The sequence below is a fragment of the Salvia splendens genome, chromosome 12 (assembly GCF_004379255.2).
Source record: "Salvia splendens isolate huo1 chromosome 12, SspV2, whole genome shotgun sequence".
Taxonomy (NCBI): domain Eukaryota; kingdom Viridiplantae; phylum Streptophyta; class Magnoliopsida; order Lamiales; family Lamiaceae; genus Salvia; species Salvia splendens.
The window spans coordinates 29367040-29384812 of NC_056043.1; the positions used below are offsets into that span (position 1 = coordinate 29367040).

Below are 17773 nucleotides of genomic sequence, written 5' to 3' on the forward strand. Positions count from 1 at the left end.
TGATGTGTTTTGTGAACAAGAGTGAAGTAAAATCAGAGTAAGAGTGATGTGTTTTGTGAACAAGAGTGAAGTAAAATCAAAGTAAGAGTGATGTGTTTTGTGAACAAGAGTGAAGTAAAATGACAGTAAGAGTGATGCGTTCTGTGAACAAGAGTGATGAACTTACTGGCACTTGAGCATTAGTACTCTAAAAATTCGCATTGAGATAAAATTCACTCAAAAGTGTAATAAAATGAATCATTAGTACTCTAAAAATACTACAATGTGAACTATTTCTATACAAATCCTCATTGCCTCTGATTTGACTTCTCATTAACCTTTTTGCAGTTCCTAGAATCATGGTGTCCAATCTCATGACAGTTTCCACACTTTCGGCCTGGTTTCATTGCTAACTTTATTGCTGACTCCCTCTTCGATTTCTTCCTACTTCCACTTCCCTTTGTACTAACAACCTCAGGAGGATGAACTTCAATATTGTTCGGGACATGTGAGCCATAGAAGTTCTCAATCATTGCTCTCTTCTGTGTGGAAGACAGAACAACATCTTCGCCAAGAAGCTGCTTCCTACCTTCTTCAATAATTGCAGCGAATGCATTGATTTGATCAATGTTCCCTTCAATGCTTTGTGCTGTTTCAATGAATAATCCGTACAAGTTTTTAAATGCAATCTTCTTCTTGTCCACAGCAAGGTGTATTTCTTGATCATCACAAAAACCTCCATGTATTGGCTTCACAAACTGTGACTTCAACCATCTTCCTCCATGCAACTTCTCGGGTATCAACTTAACAAAATTATGTTTCAACACACAAAATATATGGCTGCACAATAGACCAAGTCTTTCAAATTTTTTGCATCCACACAAATAGGTGTCATCACCAATGGAGTAAGTCACTGTCCATGAGTTTGAATCATTGTCCTTTATGTCATATACTTCAATATCTGTATTGGTAGACACTCCTAGAGTTGCACAAGACAAAGAGAAACATGCATATACTATCTCTTCTTGAATTTCAGTATAAGCACTACCACTATATATCGTCGATGCATGTTTCTCGATTTCCAATCCTGTTCGCAAAATAGGTACTTTTGTTGAATCATAGTATTCAAGCTTTGCACTATTACTTCTTTGAGTCTCCAGAGCATGATTATAGTTCATATAAAATTGCATAAGGTTAGCCCGAGACTTTGAGTACCTTTTGAAGAAGTTATTCTGTGATTCAGATATAGAAGTTGTCTTTATCAACGAACTCATCGAAAAATCACGGAAAAAGGCTGGAACCCAAAATTTTCTGGATGCAAACATTGATGAAAACCAGACATTATTGGTCAGCCCATATCTTTCCATTATAGCATGCCAAGTTTCCTCAAATGCATCAGGTTCTATCAACTCTGACCATACACATGCATTCAGTTCCTTCTTTAATTGTTCACTACCAAGCATGTTCTTTGGCAATTTGTCAGCAACTTTATTCATAACGTGCCACATACACCACCGGTGTCTTGTATTGACAAGGACCTCCTCAACAACAACTTTCATTCCTAAGTCTTGGTCGGTTACAATGAGTTTGGGAGCCACACCCATACACTTTACAAATTGGTTAAATAACCATGAAAAGGAGTTGGCATTTTCCTTGGACAAAAGGCCAGCAGCAAATGTCACAGGGCGACCATGATTATCCTTGCCCGTAAAAGGAGCAAATATCATACAGTATCTGAAATGAAAAACAATTCACTATAAGCATGCAGAAAACACATCACTCTTTTTCACAAAATACGTCACTCTTGTTCAGTCAATACTTCACTCTTTTTCACAAAACACTTCACTCTTGTTATGATTTCAGAAAACACATCAATATAAGCATGCAGAAAAATACATCACTCTTTTTCACAAAACACGTCACTCTTGTTCAGACAATACTTCACTCTTTTTCACAAAACACTTCACTCTTGTTATGATTTCAGAAAACACATCAATATAAGCATGCAGAAAAATACATCACTCTTTTTCACAAAACACATTACTCTTGTTAAGAAAACACTTCACTCTTGTTCACAAAACACTTCACTCTTTTTCAGAAACACATCACTCATGTTATGATTTCAGAAAACAATTTAACAAAAGAGTAATTAGTGTGCACATACCTGTTTGTGGAGTATGTCGTATCAAACGAAACAATATCTCCATACAAATGGTAGTTTCTTCTGGCAGTAGGATCACACCAAAACAATCGTGTCATCCTATCCTTTGAGTTGACCTCATACTCATATGTAAATGCACTACACAACTCCTTCTTCCTTCGCAACTCATTCAATAACATTTGTGCATCAGCTCCTTCTACATAAGCTCTAAGGTCACGTCTATAGTTGCGCACTTCTAAAACAGTACACCCTACATAATCTAATCCACCAAGCACTTCTTTAAGTAAGCTAAAACTTAAAGTTGGACCAATATTTGCATTAGCACAATCGAGGATGAATTTCTGATGGACTAAATCCAAATTACGGTTCAAATTCATAAAACGCTTATGGCGTTCCTCAACCATCTCATGATTATGGTCTTCAACGAAACTTTGTATAACATAACCAACACCCATAATATACTTCCAAGACACTTTAGCATTACAATAGCACTTAATAGAAGAACGCTTTCGTTTCACCTCAGATTGTTTACTGTTTCTTTGCTTTGTACCTTCTCGGCTACACACCACGTAAATCCAAGTAGTGACATCTTTTTCCTTTTTCGATCCCTTTTTACGGGTGTCAAATCCAACATATCGAGCATAATTATTGTAGAAGTCCAATGCACGATCAAGGGTCATGAAACTTTGTCCAATTTTTGGTTTCAATTCATCTGGGCATTTTGGTACGCAAACCACTGTAAAAAACACAGCACTCTAATAATGAGATTACTGCACTCTTGTTCAGAAAAAGACTTCACTCTTGTTCACAATACACATCACTCTTATTCTGATTTTACTTCACTCTTGTTTACAAAACAAATCACTCTTATTCTCATTTTACTTCACTCTTGTTCACAAAACACTTCACTCTTGTTCACAAAACACTTCACTCTTGTTCACAAAACACATCACTCTTATTCTGATTTTACTTCACTCTTATTTGCAAAACACATCACTCTTATTCTGATTTTACTTCACTCTTGTTCAGAAAACACTTCACTCTTATTCTGATTTTACTTCACTCTTCTTCACGAAACACATCATTTAGTGGTTTACAAAACACAACAGTGAATTAAATAGTAAACAAGATATTAATGTAAAATAAGTACTTGTTAATTCACTGATGAAGTTTTCTACAATAGTTCATGAACGCTTGAAGTTTACAATCATTTTTTCCACATCTATGTTATTGGTTTTCCCATATTCTTCATAATGCTTTGATGTTACTGACAAGAGTGAAGTGTTTTGTGAACAAGAGTGAAGTGTTTTGTGAACAAGAGTGAAGTAAAATGAGAATAAGAGTGAAGTGGTTTGTGAACAAGAGTGAAGTAAAATCAGAATAAGAGTGATGTGTTTTGTGAACAAGAGTGAAGTGTTTTCTGAACAAGAGTGAAGTAAAATCAGAATAAGAGTGATGTGTTTTGTGATCAAGAGTGAAGTAAAATGAGAATAAGAGTGAAGTGGTTTGTGAACAAGAGTGAAGTGTTTTCTGAACAAGAGTGAAGTGTTTTGTGAACAAGAGTGAAGTAAAATCAGAATAAGAGTGATGTAAACACATCACTCTTATTCTGAGGGCATCACTCATGTTAACAAAACACATCACTCTTGTTCACAAAACACATCACTCTTGTTCACAAAACACATCACTCATGTTAACAAAACACATCACTCTTGTTCACAAAACACATCACTCTTGTTCACAAAACACATCACTCTTATTCTGATTTCACTTCATTCTTATTTGCAAAACAACTGTAAATCTAACCATGTAAACATAATACAAAGACCATACGATTTTCATAATCACTTAACATCAGTGAAACAACTATAAATCTAATCACAAAAACTACAGTTTTCATAATCACAATACACGAAAATATTGTATATTAATAAATAGTAGGAATTGTTATAGAATTGAACAAGAGTGAAGTAATTGTTATAGAATTGAACGAATAATGATTACCTTTAGAAGTCTCAGCTTCCTCGCCCGAAGCTGATGAATCGGAATCGAAATAATCTTCGTCCGACCTCATAATTGAATCCATTGATTTGAATCACGATGATTGATTTGAATCGCGATGAACGGATTGAATAACAAATTGAATCGCGTCGAATTGAATTCAATCGCGATTTGAATGAAGTAATAAGATTTGGAACGAAATTTGGAAAAAAATCGGATCGCAAGTTTGGAAGGAAAGAAAAGATCGCAGATTATGGAGTAATTTGATCGCAGATTTGCATGTTTGATCGCAGATTTAAATTAAGAAAGCAATTTCCAAAATTACCCTCAGCATATTTTCTATAATTAAAATAAATAATATTTGTTCCATTAAGATGTGTGGCTGAGATTTGTTCTCTAGTTATACACTTAAGATTAGTTATACATTGATCACTACTCTATATATATATATATATATATATATATATATATGCATGCTGTATTGATGGAAACTTCATTGCAACAACAACCAATGTCCAATAATATATAGTGTTCCAAATCATGTAGCGGGAGATGCAAGTGCAAGAAGAGGAACAGCTCTATGGACTGTCATCCCGGGACTCTCACTCATGTCCAAATCTTTCGGTTCAACACCATTAGCCAATTTCCAGTCGAATTTCCGAAGCAGATCAGCTAAAAGAAGCTCCATCCCGGCAGAAGCCAAAGTGATCCCAGGACAGCCTCTTCGTCCACCCCCAAACGGAATCAGCTCAAAATCTAAGCCCTTAAAGTCTATAGAAGAATTCAAGAATCTCTCGGGCATGAACGTTTCTGGTTTGTCCCATGAGACGAGGTCTCTCCCTATAGCCCACGCGTTGATCATAACGATTGTTCCTGCAGAAATGTCGAACCCTTTCACTTGTACATCTTTGCTTGCAAGCCTAGGCAAAAGTAGTGGGAGTGGTGGATGTAAACGCATAGCTTCTTTGATTACAGCCTTCAAGTAATGCATTTTTTGTAGATCATCATCGGTTATCTCTGGTTTCTGCTTGAGAATACCTCTTACTTCTTGCTGCAATTTTTTCATCACTTTCGGGTGTCGTAAGATTTCTGACATTGTCCATTCCATAGTTGTGGATATTGTATCAGTTCCACCAACGAATACATCCTGCAAAATGATTAATTGTACATAAGTAAAAAAACAAAAACACTGTATAATATAATGGACTTATCCACACTTATTACTAAAATGACTTAAGTATATAAACGAAGTGGGCAGTAGGTGAGAGAGATACGAATAAATTGGCTCAAAACTATGTCATTTCTAACTGTACATATGTGTCATTATTCATTACATCATCCAAACTTTATACTTCCTCAGTTTCACTCAAGATGTCCACGTTTTTTAGTAGCATAAGATTTTTAGGTGGAATAAGTGTGTGATAAAATAGAGTGGAAAATATGATTGAATATTTTAATAAGGATAGATGAGAGGGGGATTTATTTATAAATATAAAAAGTGGACATCTTGAGTGAGACAAACTTAAAGGGAAAGATGAATATTTTGATGGAGGGAGTACGTGTTTGCCAATTCAAATATTATAGGTTGCGAAAAAGACTATAATTGACCAAATTTCGTGACAATTAACCCCTACTAAAACAAAAACTTTTACAAAACTACATGAATAATCAAACCATACAAATCCACTAAAAATTATCACAACAAATTGAATAATAAATTAAAATCATTAAGTGTTGAAAAATAAGTACTATGGGATATGATAAATCTCAAAATATTGAAATTTTGAATTAGAAAAAAGTGGTATAAAATATAAAGTATGCACAAGCCACAAAGAGAGAGATGATTACCAAAATTATTGCTTTGAGGCTATCTCGATCAATAGAGACATCAAGAGTTGTATGATTATAGATATCAAGCAAAATATCCACAAAATGTTCACCACTTTCTTCCTTGACACCCTTCTTCTCCAGCATCCGTTCTTGAATCACACTCTCCAAAACAAGATCAATCCTTTTAGCAGTGTCATCAAGTCTCCTATCAAAACCATTAACACGCCCAATCCAACCAAGCCACGCTATAAAATCACCTATATCAATAATCCCTAAAAGCTTCATCAAATCCGCCATGGCCTCTAAAAACTTCTTCCCATTCTCCGAATCGCTCAGCTTCCCACCGAAGGCCGACCTTCCGATCACATCATTGCTAAAGCTCTCAAACATCGCACTCAAGTCCACCGCAGTGTTACCAGAAGTTTCTAGAACCTTCTTCACAATAAGTGCCGCTTCTTCTTCGCGAATCGCTCTGTATGATTGAACCCTTTTATTGCTCAGCAGCTGGAGAACAACGATGCTTCGAAGGCGACGCCAGTATTCGCCATAGGGCAAGAACGCGACGTCTCTGCATCCGTAGACAAGCTTCATCATGGCCTTGAAGCGGGGGCGGTTGGCGAAGGTGGTGTCGTGAGTCACCATGATTTCACGGGCGAATTCAGCGGAGGAGACGATGAGGACGGGGACGCTGCCGAAGTGGAGGAGCATGAGAGGGCCGTGTTTTTTGGCTAAGGAGTGGAGACTGCGGTGGGGAAGGGATGATCCGAGTTGGTGTAGGTTTCCGATTATGGGGAGCTTTGGTGGTGAAGGGGGCAGTTTTTTCTTGCTTGATGATTTGAGGAAGATTCGGGTGATGGATAATAGCAAGAGGAGGGAGAGAAGAGCCATGGGAATAAAGGGGTTTTGTTGGATTTCTTCCATGTCTCAGGTGTGTCACGAACTGAGATGATTTAGATGAGGCTATTTAAATGGAGTACTAGTTGTTTGTCTGAATAATGTTCGCGGGCTTTTAATATAAGCAAACAAAATAATCAAATATAATAAAATATGGGATTGTGATAGACTGATAGAGATGATGCCGGAGCTCACGAACCGTTGGTTCCGGTTCGGAAACTCATACTTGATATGAAGTGATTTCGAATTGACACTATAAGAAATTTAAAAGTTAGAAATTTGCTAAAATAAAATCTGAATATGAAAGTTTATTTTTTTGTTTTCAAATTAAAAAAAATTTATCACGATGAATACATCTAAATACTTATCGAAAATAAATGGGTACACTTTGTTGGATGAAGAGAGGAGTATACTTTTATATAGATTAAAAAACAAAAGTCAAAGGCTGATATGATACTGTGACCACAAAGAAAGTCCAAATTAAAAATAATTAAACTGCTTAAAGTCGCAGACCACGAGAATCATGTATTGTATAGAACTTCATGTGACACCACAATTGTTCCTATGAAAATAGTGAAGGAAATAGGAAAATAATTTAGGTTCCAATCAATAAAATTGTCTTCATCTTAATCAAATAATGCCATATAATATTGAAGATCAATATCTTTTGTGATATCACCAATATCTTCATTTGTCACATATAGATATATATATCACATAGATAGAGAAGGCTCTCCCTATAGCACAGACGCATTGATCGTCACCAATGTTCCACCAAAAATGTCGAAATCAAAGATTTAAATTAGTTTGATAAATACACATTTGACTTTAAAATTAATTTTACTAATTCAACAAGATACTTAATGATAATATATATTTGCAAAAATATTAAAATTTAGTTAGGAAAGAAAAACAATGAATAAAACAACGACAAATGAAAAAAAAATGCACAGGGATGGATGACTAGAGAGAAATGCTGCCACGGTATTAAATTAAACTATTAATAGTGTTAGGTTATATATTTGGAGCAAAAGATCTCCATTTTAGATTTACACTTTGAGTCATACTTCTTCTCGAATCCATTAGATCTACCAATCTAAATATCTAATCTAGCCACAAAAGGATTATTAATATGACACCTAATATCGATTCATGGCCGAAAAATCTTCACTACAAAATAAACGTAATCCATTAAGGAGCTTTTTAGTAAGATGGAATGGAATGAGGAGGGAATGGAATGAAGGTGGGAATTGAATGACAATTTCATTCTATTCTTGTGCTTGGTAAGCCCAAGGAATGCAAGAGGAATGAAATTGTTATTTCTTGATTGATTTCATTCATATGTTTGATAACTACAAATTAATATAGAAATGGAATGGAATTAAATATGAATAATTAATATGTTGATTCTACAAAAAAAAAGCATTACACACATTTCACACACTACACGCACTACACACTACATGCACTTTTCATACACTACACACACTATACACACTTCACACACTACACACATTTCACACACTACATATATTTCACACACTTCACAATGTGTGTAGTGTGTCAAATATGTGTTGTGTGTGAAGTGTGTATAGTATGTGAAATGTGTGTAATGTGTGTAGTGTGTGAATTTTTCAATTATTAAAATATGTGAAATGTGTCTAGTGTGTGAAATGCGTGTAGTGTGTGAAATGTGTGTAGCGTGTGAAGTGTGTGTAGTGTGTGAAATGTGTGTAGTGTGTGTGTGTGGATTTTTCAATAATTAAAAAATTTTAAATTTATTATAAAATTGTGATGATATTAAATTTAAATATAATATAAAATAAAATTTATATAATTTTGTTAAAATTTAAAATAAGAAAAAAGGAAAATGGAATGGTCATTCATTAGCTAAATGGATGGAATGGGTATTCCCATGTGGAATAGAATGGTCATTCCAATAGGAATAGTGATTCCTAAAAAAAATATTTACCAAACAAAGGAATGAAATGGAGGTAGGAATGTAATTCCATTCCCCCATTCCATTCCATTATACCAAGAGGGGCCTAAAGGTTATAATATTATTAACTAATTTTGAAGTTTGAAAAAAAATCAGATTTTACATGATCTAACCTAGTTAATTTATATTAGGACTGGTTCAGAAAATAGAGATGGTAAATTGAACCGGCGTACCACAACCAAATTGGAGTTGGTAGTCGAAATGATATGTAATGTTGATTCATGGTTGAAAAACTTGTCATAGAAAAATAACACAATGTATTAAAGGTTTTATGATTTTATCAATTCAAGTTTATGATAAAAAAAAATTAGAAATAACATGATCAAATCAAGTCGATTTAGGACTAGGACTGGTACAAAAACTAGAGACCGAATACCACCATCAAACTGGGTTGATAGTTGATTGTAACACCCGACTTTTTTTATCTTTTTATTTATTCTTGAACGGACGTTGTTTGTGTAGCTGAAAATTTTACCTTAAATTCTTTTCGATGTTGATGGAATGGGCTAGAATTTTTATTATTGAATTTGGGCTAGGATCGGTTTCTTTATTTGTATGAAGCCCAATTCTTAGTAACCAACTTCTGGAAGTTCTTTTCAACTTCATTTTGGCCTAGTACAATTATTCTTTTTAGCCAATTTGAAATCCAATTGTTATGAGCCCAAATGATTTATTAAATTTTCACCCCACTTTGCATATGCAAGAATTTTAACGTGAGATTTCTCTCACCCAATTTTTGTTCCACAAAATCCGACATTAACAAGCCAATGAAGAGAACAAATCGGTTTCTACCTCTCATGAAATCAGTTATCTGCACATACATATCTCCCAATGATTCCCCGTTTTTCTTCAGTTCAACCAGTTCCAACAAAATCGAGAGTTAGAAATTATAGAAATAGAGATTAGAGTTTAGCAAAGTCAGATTTTTCTTTCAATACCAAAAGGACCGAGAGAGGGAGAAGATGGGTGGCGATGTTTAGAGTTTTAAACGGAGGGGGAAGGTGAGAAAGATAGGAGCACTGCGTGAAGGCGTGAAGGGAGATGCGATACTGTGTTGAGTTCTGATTTTGAGCGCTTCAAATCCGAATTTCACGTATGGTGAGGAAAAGACGAAAGTTGGGTTTTATTTATTTAATATTTTGGGCCTAATGAATTAATTTAAATATTTGGGCTAACTGTTTTGATAAGGAGTTGGAATTGATTTGGGTTGAGACAAATTAATTGAATGGAAGATTGGGCCGGAGTACTTTAAATCAATGGGTGACTTCACGCACGCTTTTCGAGAACGGAATGGAACACAAGTTAAGGCTTTAAACGAACGAGGTGGGCTTTCGAACTAAATACTTTCAAGAGCTTTAGTTTTAATATATCGATTCGAGCATCATTTTATGTGACGAAATGCCTGTGATTGCAATTATAATTTTATTCCGTGATGATGTGATATATGCTTAAAGTGAAAGTAATTGAGATTTGTTGCGAAGTATAGCTTTTTGAGTGGTTGTGAAATGCTCGATTTTGTTGATATGATGTGATGCTCGACCTTGAGAGAAAAATGATTTATGTTTCAAATACGTTTTATGAGAAAAATGGAGTTTGCAAAGGGTATGTCATGCCAAGTTTTTGTTTTGAGAAATGTCTATCTGTTTATTTAGCAAGGGAGTGGTCCCTACTAGACCTATTGAAATCGAATTCGGGTCTGATTAGGGAGTGAGTCCCTACTCAGGCTAGTGTACAACATTGGGGATCGTGAGTCGTCTTTTGGGACGGCCTGTCCGATGATCGAGTTTATGGCATATTCTCGTTGCACATGTTGTTGAGGTTGTTGATGTTGAGGTTGTTGAGATGATGATGCTGATGATTGCTTAGTGGGAAGTGAGTCCCTACTATGAGTTTAATCGAATTCGGGTCCTAGCAAGGGTGCGTCCCTACTCGGACTAGTGTACACGATGAGGACTGTGAGTCATCGAATGGGTTGGCCGGTTTTCGTGCTCGTGGAAAGTGGCCACCTTACACGGCACCCTAAAGAACAGATATGGCAGTTTCTTAAATAACTAAAGTAGAAATGGCTGTGTTTTTGAAACGATGCGAAAAGGATTTGAGGATGAATTGAAAGTTTGTGTTTGAGATCTTTTTAGTGTCTCGGGCTAGTTAAAACCCTGGGTCACTCAATGCCGGCATGACATAACTGTTTTTATAAAATTGTTTTGGCATTTGTTCACTGATTACATCAAGTACTTAGCCATGCATGTGTTTCCCCTATGTGCAGGTTGTGCTGTGACGAGCGCGGTGGGTGTTGAGCATAAAAGAGAAGAAGATGTCTGTCAAATGTTCGGAATATGTTGTGTCTTCATACATGACATTATTCTACTCTCGAATGCTTCCGCTAAACAGTATTTCTTTTAAGTTCAAGTATTGTTGAGATAATATTCTTTTCGAGTTGTTGATTGTTGAGATAATACTTTGATTTTATTCGAGTTATGCCTTTTATTTCGAGCTATGGTCGAGTTGTGCCCTTTTACCCTTTTTCTCCTTTCTTTCCCGCTTCTTTAATCCTCCCCCTAATCGCGATCAACCGTGTTTTCTATCCTTGGAAAATGCAGTCGTGACATTGATATCCAGATTTTGCCTTGGGTCCATTGGGCCAACCCTAAGGTTGGTGTGGGCTCTAACATAAAAGCCCAAGCAAGCATTGAAGTGCTTTTTATTTTGTAAAATGTGAAGTTTAGACTTTAGATGGCCTTTACTTTTTAAGAATTTTTTTAATAATCGTACATGAACTTTTATTTTTCTGAGCATTATAATTTAATTTATGTAACTATTCATGATTAATTAAAAATTACCTATAAATCCACTTCCTTTTGTTAGTTGGACGACTAATTGAGCTAGTTTAATTGATGAGTTATACTAAGTAAAATAAAAATCAAATAAAATTATTTAATATTACATTTTTCATATATAGTTCTCTGGGGTTCTTCAAAGCTCAAAGAGCCTGATTTCCACAAAATTAATTGCTTTTGAAATTCGTATGCGAGATTAGAGGACTACTCTTTTTCACATTGTTTTATTTTTTCTACACTCATTTTCATTCAATTTCAAAGAAATATTTTCCATATTCTTCAGTGAAAACATTTAACTCTTCCGAATCTTTCCTTTTCATTGAGCATCAAATCATAATTAGCTAATATTCAATTTCGGTAGAATTACTAATTCAATGGGTGATACTACACGTCGTATGTATTACTATAAAATTTAGTTATTAATATATATTCTATAATAATCGTGCCTTTGTGTTAACTGAAAATCGTATTCTATTACATTAATATTTTTGTATGTTAATGGTTCATTTATGTCAATGTTTTTATGACAATTGACAATCTTATGATCTTCATGTAAAAAAATAGTCATATTTTTCATTTTCGATTATCCACAAAAATTATCTCCTAGCCTCCTATTATTTCAAGTTTTTTTTTCTCACTAATAAGATGAATTTCATTTTTCACTAACAAAACTTCCACTATATTTTTCTTTTCATCTACACTTTACTAATTTTGCATTAAAACTCGTATTGTTCACAATCGAAACTATTTTTTTATGGACAAAGGTAATATAAGAATTTAACAGTATTTGCAACATTTTGAACTATTATTGATTCAATTGGACGCACACGGGTTTCACTTGTGTGAAGAGATAACGTTAATTTCCTTAAAGATGTGATAGAAGAAGACTTCACCTTGACTAAGATGAGAATAGCATTTTTATGTCTCCTTTATTATCTGGATCTGGATCTGGATCTGGATCTGGATCTTAGTATGTTACTGTTTATTGCAATTTGCAAGATGCCAAGATTTAACTTGAAAATATGAGAAAAGGTTTGCAAATGAATAGCCCACACATGAAGCTAACAATGAATAGTTGAAAATACATAAATACGCATTATTTGATATCAAAGAAATTTCAAAGTAGATTTCCAAATCCACTTCCAATAAATACTCTCGTTGAAGCATGAAAGTTATTTCTCTAAAAGGAGTGAACAACACTCATAACTGTCGTAATTCAATCTTTAGTGGAGTCTACAAGTACATGACAAAAATGTCAAGCTGTCACGGAAGCTAGGCTTGTTGGTTGATTGATTTCTGTCGTCCAAAATTAAGAGTTGGAATTCTACTAACATTTTCTAAATTGTTATAAATCATGTAAATAAACACTGATATTTAGAATATGAACGGTACCACATCAAACTTACAAGTTGGAATAAAATCAACTTACCAAGATTTGGTTGATCTCCACTTCACGTATCGACTATGCTTCAATAAATGAGTTTATACTTAGCTCCCGTAAAAGTCTTAAATTGTATCAAAGCATACCAATGTTCGAGCTAGATGTGCATCAATAGATGATGAAGCATGTCCGATCATGTTCAGATATCAACACGGAGTTGGCCGATATTGAGCCAAATGTATGGTTAGGAGTGACAAGGCATGTATGATCTTGTTCCGATATTAGCAAATGTGAATAAATATTACTCTCTCCGTTCCATAGTAGTAGTGCTATTTTGCTATTTTGGTACGTTTCATAGTAGTAGAGTTATTTCCTCTTCTCATCTACTTTACTTTCTCTTATTTTATTCTCTCTTCATCTCTCTGCCTTTTTCATTTCCTACTTTTTTGGACTAGAAAATACCCAGCTTGCCCTAACCCTTTGCGGACCAAGACAACACGCATTTTGGACAAGAGAAAAGAGAAGAAATATCTACCTTGCTTAATCTTAAGCAAATTGACTGGACCTGCATTCTATATAAATCTACCAAGGTTCCAACCATAAACCATTCACAAAATAACCAGAAACAATGGCTCTCACATGCAAGTATAACTCTTTGCTCTTCCTCATCTTTCTAGCCTTTGCCTCACAATATTCACACGGACGCAGCAGCAGCACGCACCGGTGCCTCAACGATCAGGCAGCATCACTGCTGCAGCTGCAGAAGGATGTCCTCAGCCACAACTCCTCCACTGTCACGTCTGATGATAACTCATCGATGAAGGTGACAAAATGGGACAACGAAACCGACTGCTGCTCGTAGGATGGCGTCACATGTGACCACTCTGGCTATGTCGTTGGCCTCAACCTCAGCTACAGCAGCCTCTCAGGTGACATCGATGCCATATTCAATCTTCGCCACCTCCAGCGTCTCAATCTGGCTGGCAACAACTTCCAGCTTACTCCAATTCCTTCAGGTTTCGAGAGGCTCTCGAACTTAACTCACCTGAATCTCTCCTTTTCCTGCTTCTCTGATCAAGTTCCAGCCGGGATTTCCAGTTTAGTGAGGCTTGAATCCCTTGATCTCTCCACGGTCTTCTTCTGTGAGCTGCCCCCGACTTTCAATGATCCGGACTACAACCACATATTTGCTTTTGAGGAGAAACGTAGGCTGAGGCTCGAGAAACCAAATCTTGAGTCCTTTGTTAGAAACATGAGCGCACTAACAGAGCTCAACCTTGATTATGTTGATCTTTCAGCTCAAGGCTCGAGCTGGTCTCAAGCGCTGTCTGTGCTTCCTAACCTCAAATTCTTGAGTTTGTCAAACTGCAAGCTCTCGGGTCCCATCCACACCTATTTTCAAAATCTCAAGTCTTTAAACACTCTCAAGCTTCACAGCAACAATCTCTCCTCTGAGGTGCCCCATTTTCTAGTCAGTTTTTGGGATTTGCGAGTGTTGAATCTCGCTTCAACCCAACTTTATGGGAACTTTTCTCCCAATGTTTTCCTGCTACCAAGATTAGAAGCCATTGATGTGAGCAGAAATCCTTCCCTTTCAGGTGAACTACCTGAGTTTCCTTTGAAGAGTTCATTGAAATTGGTTTCTCTGTACGAGACAAGCTTCCGTGGAAAATTGCCAGATTCGATTGGCAATTTGGAGTCTGACAGATTTGCTTCTCTACACCTGCAACTTTTCCGGTCTGATCCCACCATCATTTGCAAACCTCACCAGTGCAACTGAAGTAGACATAAGCTTTAATAGCATCGAGGGCCCAATCCCGAGTTTCAGGTCTAGCAGTCTCCAAAAACTTCAACACCCCCGTTTATCTTTCAATCGCCTCACTGGCTCCATTGATCCTCATACTTTCACACTTCCATCCCTGAAAGTTCTGTACTTGAACGATAACCGTTTGTGTGGAGAACTGGGGGAATTTTCATCCTCCTCTTCAGTACTAGAGAAGGTGTATCTGAATGGCAACAATCTGATTGGTGAAATACCAACGTCAATGAGTGAGATAACAAGTCTCACTTATCTTTCACTTGCCAGTAACAGATTCACCGGCTCCGTGAAGCTGGAGGCTTTCAAGCATCTCAGCAACTTAACGAGCCTCGACCTTTCTTTCAATAGCTTAAACATCAAAAACGATGATCCAGATTTGATATTTCCAAGCCTGGATGAACTAAAGTTGAGCAGATGCAACTTGACGGAGTTCCCAATTTTCCTCAAGAAACAGGAACAGCTGAGGACTCTGAATCTTTCAAACAACCGAATCCAAGGGCATATTCCTGACTGGTTGTGGACTGGCTATCTAAATGAGCTGGATCTTTCAGACAACGAGGTTGACTTTCCGAGGGAATCTAGTCAAGTAAACACCACATTTTCTCTATCATTAGGTATACTGGCGATGAGATCCTGCTCTGTTTTCAAGTTTCCGAAGTTTCTGCAGCTGCTAGATGGCCTATGGTACCTCGACCTCTCCCGAAACAAAATAAAGGGACAAGTACCCAACTGGATTTGGAAGAGCACACTTCAATACGTCCTCCTTTCACGTAACAGTCTTGAATCTATGGAAGAGTTCCTCCCCAATGTCTCCTTGACTTCATTGACGACCCTTGATCTTCGAAGCAATCTGCTTCAGGGATCACTTCCGAGTGGGATCTGCAATATGAGCAGCCTCTCCATTCTTGATGCTTCTCAGAATCACCTAAGTGGATTGATCCCCGAATGTCTAGGCTTGATGTCCAACCTAACTGTCTTAAACCTGCAGGGGAACAAATACCGGAAAATCCCACCGGAGTTTGCATTAGCCAGCAGCCTGAGGTCTCTGAATATCAACAACAATCTCTTGGAAGGGAAACTGCCGCGGTCATTAGAAAACTGCAAAATGCTCGAGGTGTTGGATCTTGGGAAAAACATGATCACAGATGTGTTTCCCTTCTGGTTAGAGAAACTTCCCAACTTGAGAGTTCTGGTCTTGAGGAACAACAATCTCCACGGTCAAATACAACTTCCAAGGAGAAATTTCTCTCTCCCGAAACTGGGGATAATCGACCTATCCTTCAACCAGTTCACTGGAGATTTGCCAGGAGAATTCATCAGCAGCCTGGATGAGATGCTGATGAACAGAGAAATCAAGTCAGCAAACCTGAAAACGATAGGGCAATATAAGTACTATCAAGATTCAGTGACAATCACGAGTAAAGGAAAACAGATGGTGCTTGTGCGGATACTGACCATTTTCGTATCTCTTGATTTGTCCAACAACAGGTTCCATTGCAAGATCCCCGGCGAGATTGGGAACCTGAAATCACTGGTTGTCCTCAACTTGTCAAGAAATGGTTTTGATGGAAGAATCCCTTCATCGCTTGGGGACTTGGTAGAGCTTGAGTCCTTAGAAGTTAGACCTCTCAACCAATAAACTCTCCGGAGTAATTCCTCAGCAGCTTACCAGCCTAACTTTCCTTTCCTTTCTTAATGTATCGAACAACAATTTGACAGGGCTTGTACCAAAAGGATACCAGTTCAATACCTACACAAATGACTCATATCTCGGGAACACTGGATTGTGTGGAGAGCCACTGTCAAGAAGTTGCTCGGAGCCTACTGGATCCGCGCTGCAACCTCCATCACAGGGTGACGAGTCAAGAAAAGAGAGCTTATTTGATTGGAGATTCGCAGGATCAGGTTATGCAAGTGGAATAGTTGCTGGACTTGCACTCGGTTATGCATTTTTACCAGATTTCCAATATCATGAAGGCCGTTTGCAACTCAAAAAGAAGATCAGAAGACGAGAAAGGTCATTAACTTAAAATGAAGCTTGTCTTGATCCACAGGCAAGCAAGAAAGGAATCACCCTGGTGGCTGCATATTTAGGAATATACCTTTATATAGAATTGATCTTAAGAGATGCATATAATTGTATCAGTTACTAGTAGCAGTTGATACATCAAGCAGCCACTAAAAATATAGTTCTCTTTTCTTTTAAAAAGATTACAAGCAATAGATATTATGCAGTGATCTACTTAATGCCATGGTTTTAGTAGAAAATAATTAAGTCCCAAAACCTCAGTACTAAGGTCTTTTCAGTCCTGCACTTTATCTTTTCCTCGGCTACTATTTGGGGCTTAATCAACTTATAACATCACATATAAATACTCAATACAAATCAATTATTAGTATAACATGAATATACAAGAATTATATTCCATTTTCACCATTTCCTAAAACTTTTCAGCTCTTGGTATTTAGACCATAATTAAGTTTCTAACAGAATTTAAAGTTCTAGATTAATCATAATCAAATCCATCAAAACATAATTATCAAGTTAATCTAAAAAAACAAGACTAAAGTTCGTAAAACGAAGGCCTAAATTCTATCTCTATAAAAATATTAGTGGATTGTGATTCTATTGCTAATTGAATCATGTCAAATTACACCTAAATTTAATTTATAGTAATTAAACCAAGGTCTCAACTAGCCTTATATTCTCAAGCAACTAAATAAATCAAACATGACTATTCAATGTAAGCGATTAGACAAAACCCATCAAATTTAAGATGGGAGGATTATTCAGTGCTATTAATTCTTCAAGTTTTCTTCAATCCAACCACTAATTCCAGTCTAAGAAGTATTTTGAACAAGATGTAATCGA

At 36.4% G+C, this 17773-nt stretch overlaps 3 protein-coding genes across 3 annotated transcripts; 1 reads left to right on the plus strand and 2 right to left on the minus strand.

Annotated features, from left to right (window-relative positions):
- Window positions 1-287: 287 nt before the first annotated feature.
- LOC121757846 (protein FAR1-RELATED SEQUENCE 5-like) lies at window positions 288-4247 on the minus strand. The gene is made up of 3 exons (XM_042153317.1): window positions 4145-4247; window positions 2144-2876; window positions 288-1713 (listed from the first exon to the last, which is right to left on the minus strand). The coding sequence occupies exons 1-3, from the start codon at window positions 4224-4226 to the stop codon at window positions 288-290; spliced, it is 2241 nt and encodes a 746-aa protein (XP_042009251.1). The 5' UTR covers window positions 4227-4247.
- A 269-nt stretch (window positions 4248-4516) lies between these two features.
- LOC121757954 (cytochrome P450 71A8-like) lies at window positions 4517-7060 on the minus strand. Its single transcript, XM_042153400.1, has 2 exons — window positions 5990-7060; window positions 4517-5288 (listed from the first exon to the last, which is right to left on the minus strand). Exons 1-2 carry the CDS (start codon window positions 6890-6892, stop codon window positions 4680-4682), a joined length of 1512 nt encoding a protein of 503 aa, XP_042009334.1. The 5' UTR covers window positions 6893-7060; the 3' UTR covers window positions 4517-4679.
- Window positions 7061-13710: 6650 nt separating this feature from the next.
- On the plus strand, window positions 13711-16926 carry LOC121757847 (receptor-like protein 7). Its single transcript, XM_042153318.1, has 5 exons — window positions 13711-13940; window positions 13995-14680; window positions 14790-16519; window positions 16621-16806; window positions 16861-16926. The coding sequence occupies exons 1-5, from the start codon at window positions 13711-13713 to the stop codon at window positions 16924-16926; spliced, it is 2898 nt and encodes a 965-aa protein (XP_042009252.1).
- Window positions 16927-17773: the final 847 nt, after the last annotated feature.

Coding starts and splice junctions, on each gene's coding strand:
- LOC121757847 (XM_042153318.1), top strand. CDS start 13,711: ATGGCTCTCACATGCAAGTATAACTCTTTGCTCTTCCTCATCTTTCTA. Junction 14,681..14,789: donor CAGAAATCCTTCCCTTTCAG/GTGAACTACCTG, acceptor GGAGTCTGACAG/ATTTGCTTCTCTACACCTGC. Junction 16,807..16,860: donor TTGGAGATTCGCAGGATCAG/GTTATGCAAGTG, acceptor CATTTTTACCAG/ATTTCCAATATCATGAAGGC.
- LOC121757954 (XM_042153400.1), bottom strand. CDS start 6,892: ATGGAAGAAATCCAACAAAACCCCTTTATTCCCATGGCTCTTCTCTCC. Junction 5,289..5,989: donor GCCTCAAAGCAATAATTTTG/GTAATCATCTCT, acceptor ATCATTTTGCAG/GATGTATTCGTTGGTGGAAC.
- LOC121757846 (XM_042153317.1), bottom strand. CDS start 4,226: ATGGATTCAATTATGAGGTCGGACGAAGATTATTTCGATTCCGATTCA. Junction 2,877..4,144: donor GGAAGCTGAGACTTCTAAAG/GTAATCATTATT, acceptor TGTTTTTTACAG/TGGTTTGCGTACCAAAATGC. Junction 1,714..2,143: donor ACGACATACTCCACAAACAG/GTATGTGCACAC, acceptor TTTTCATTTCAG/ATACTGTATGATATTTGCTC.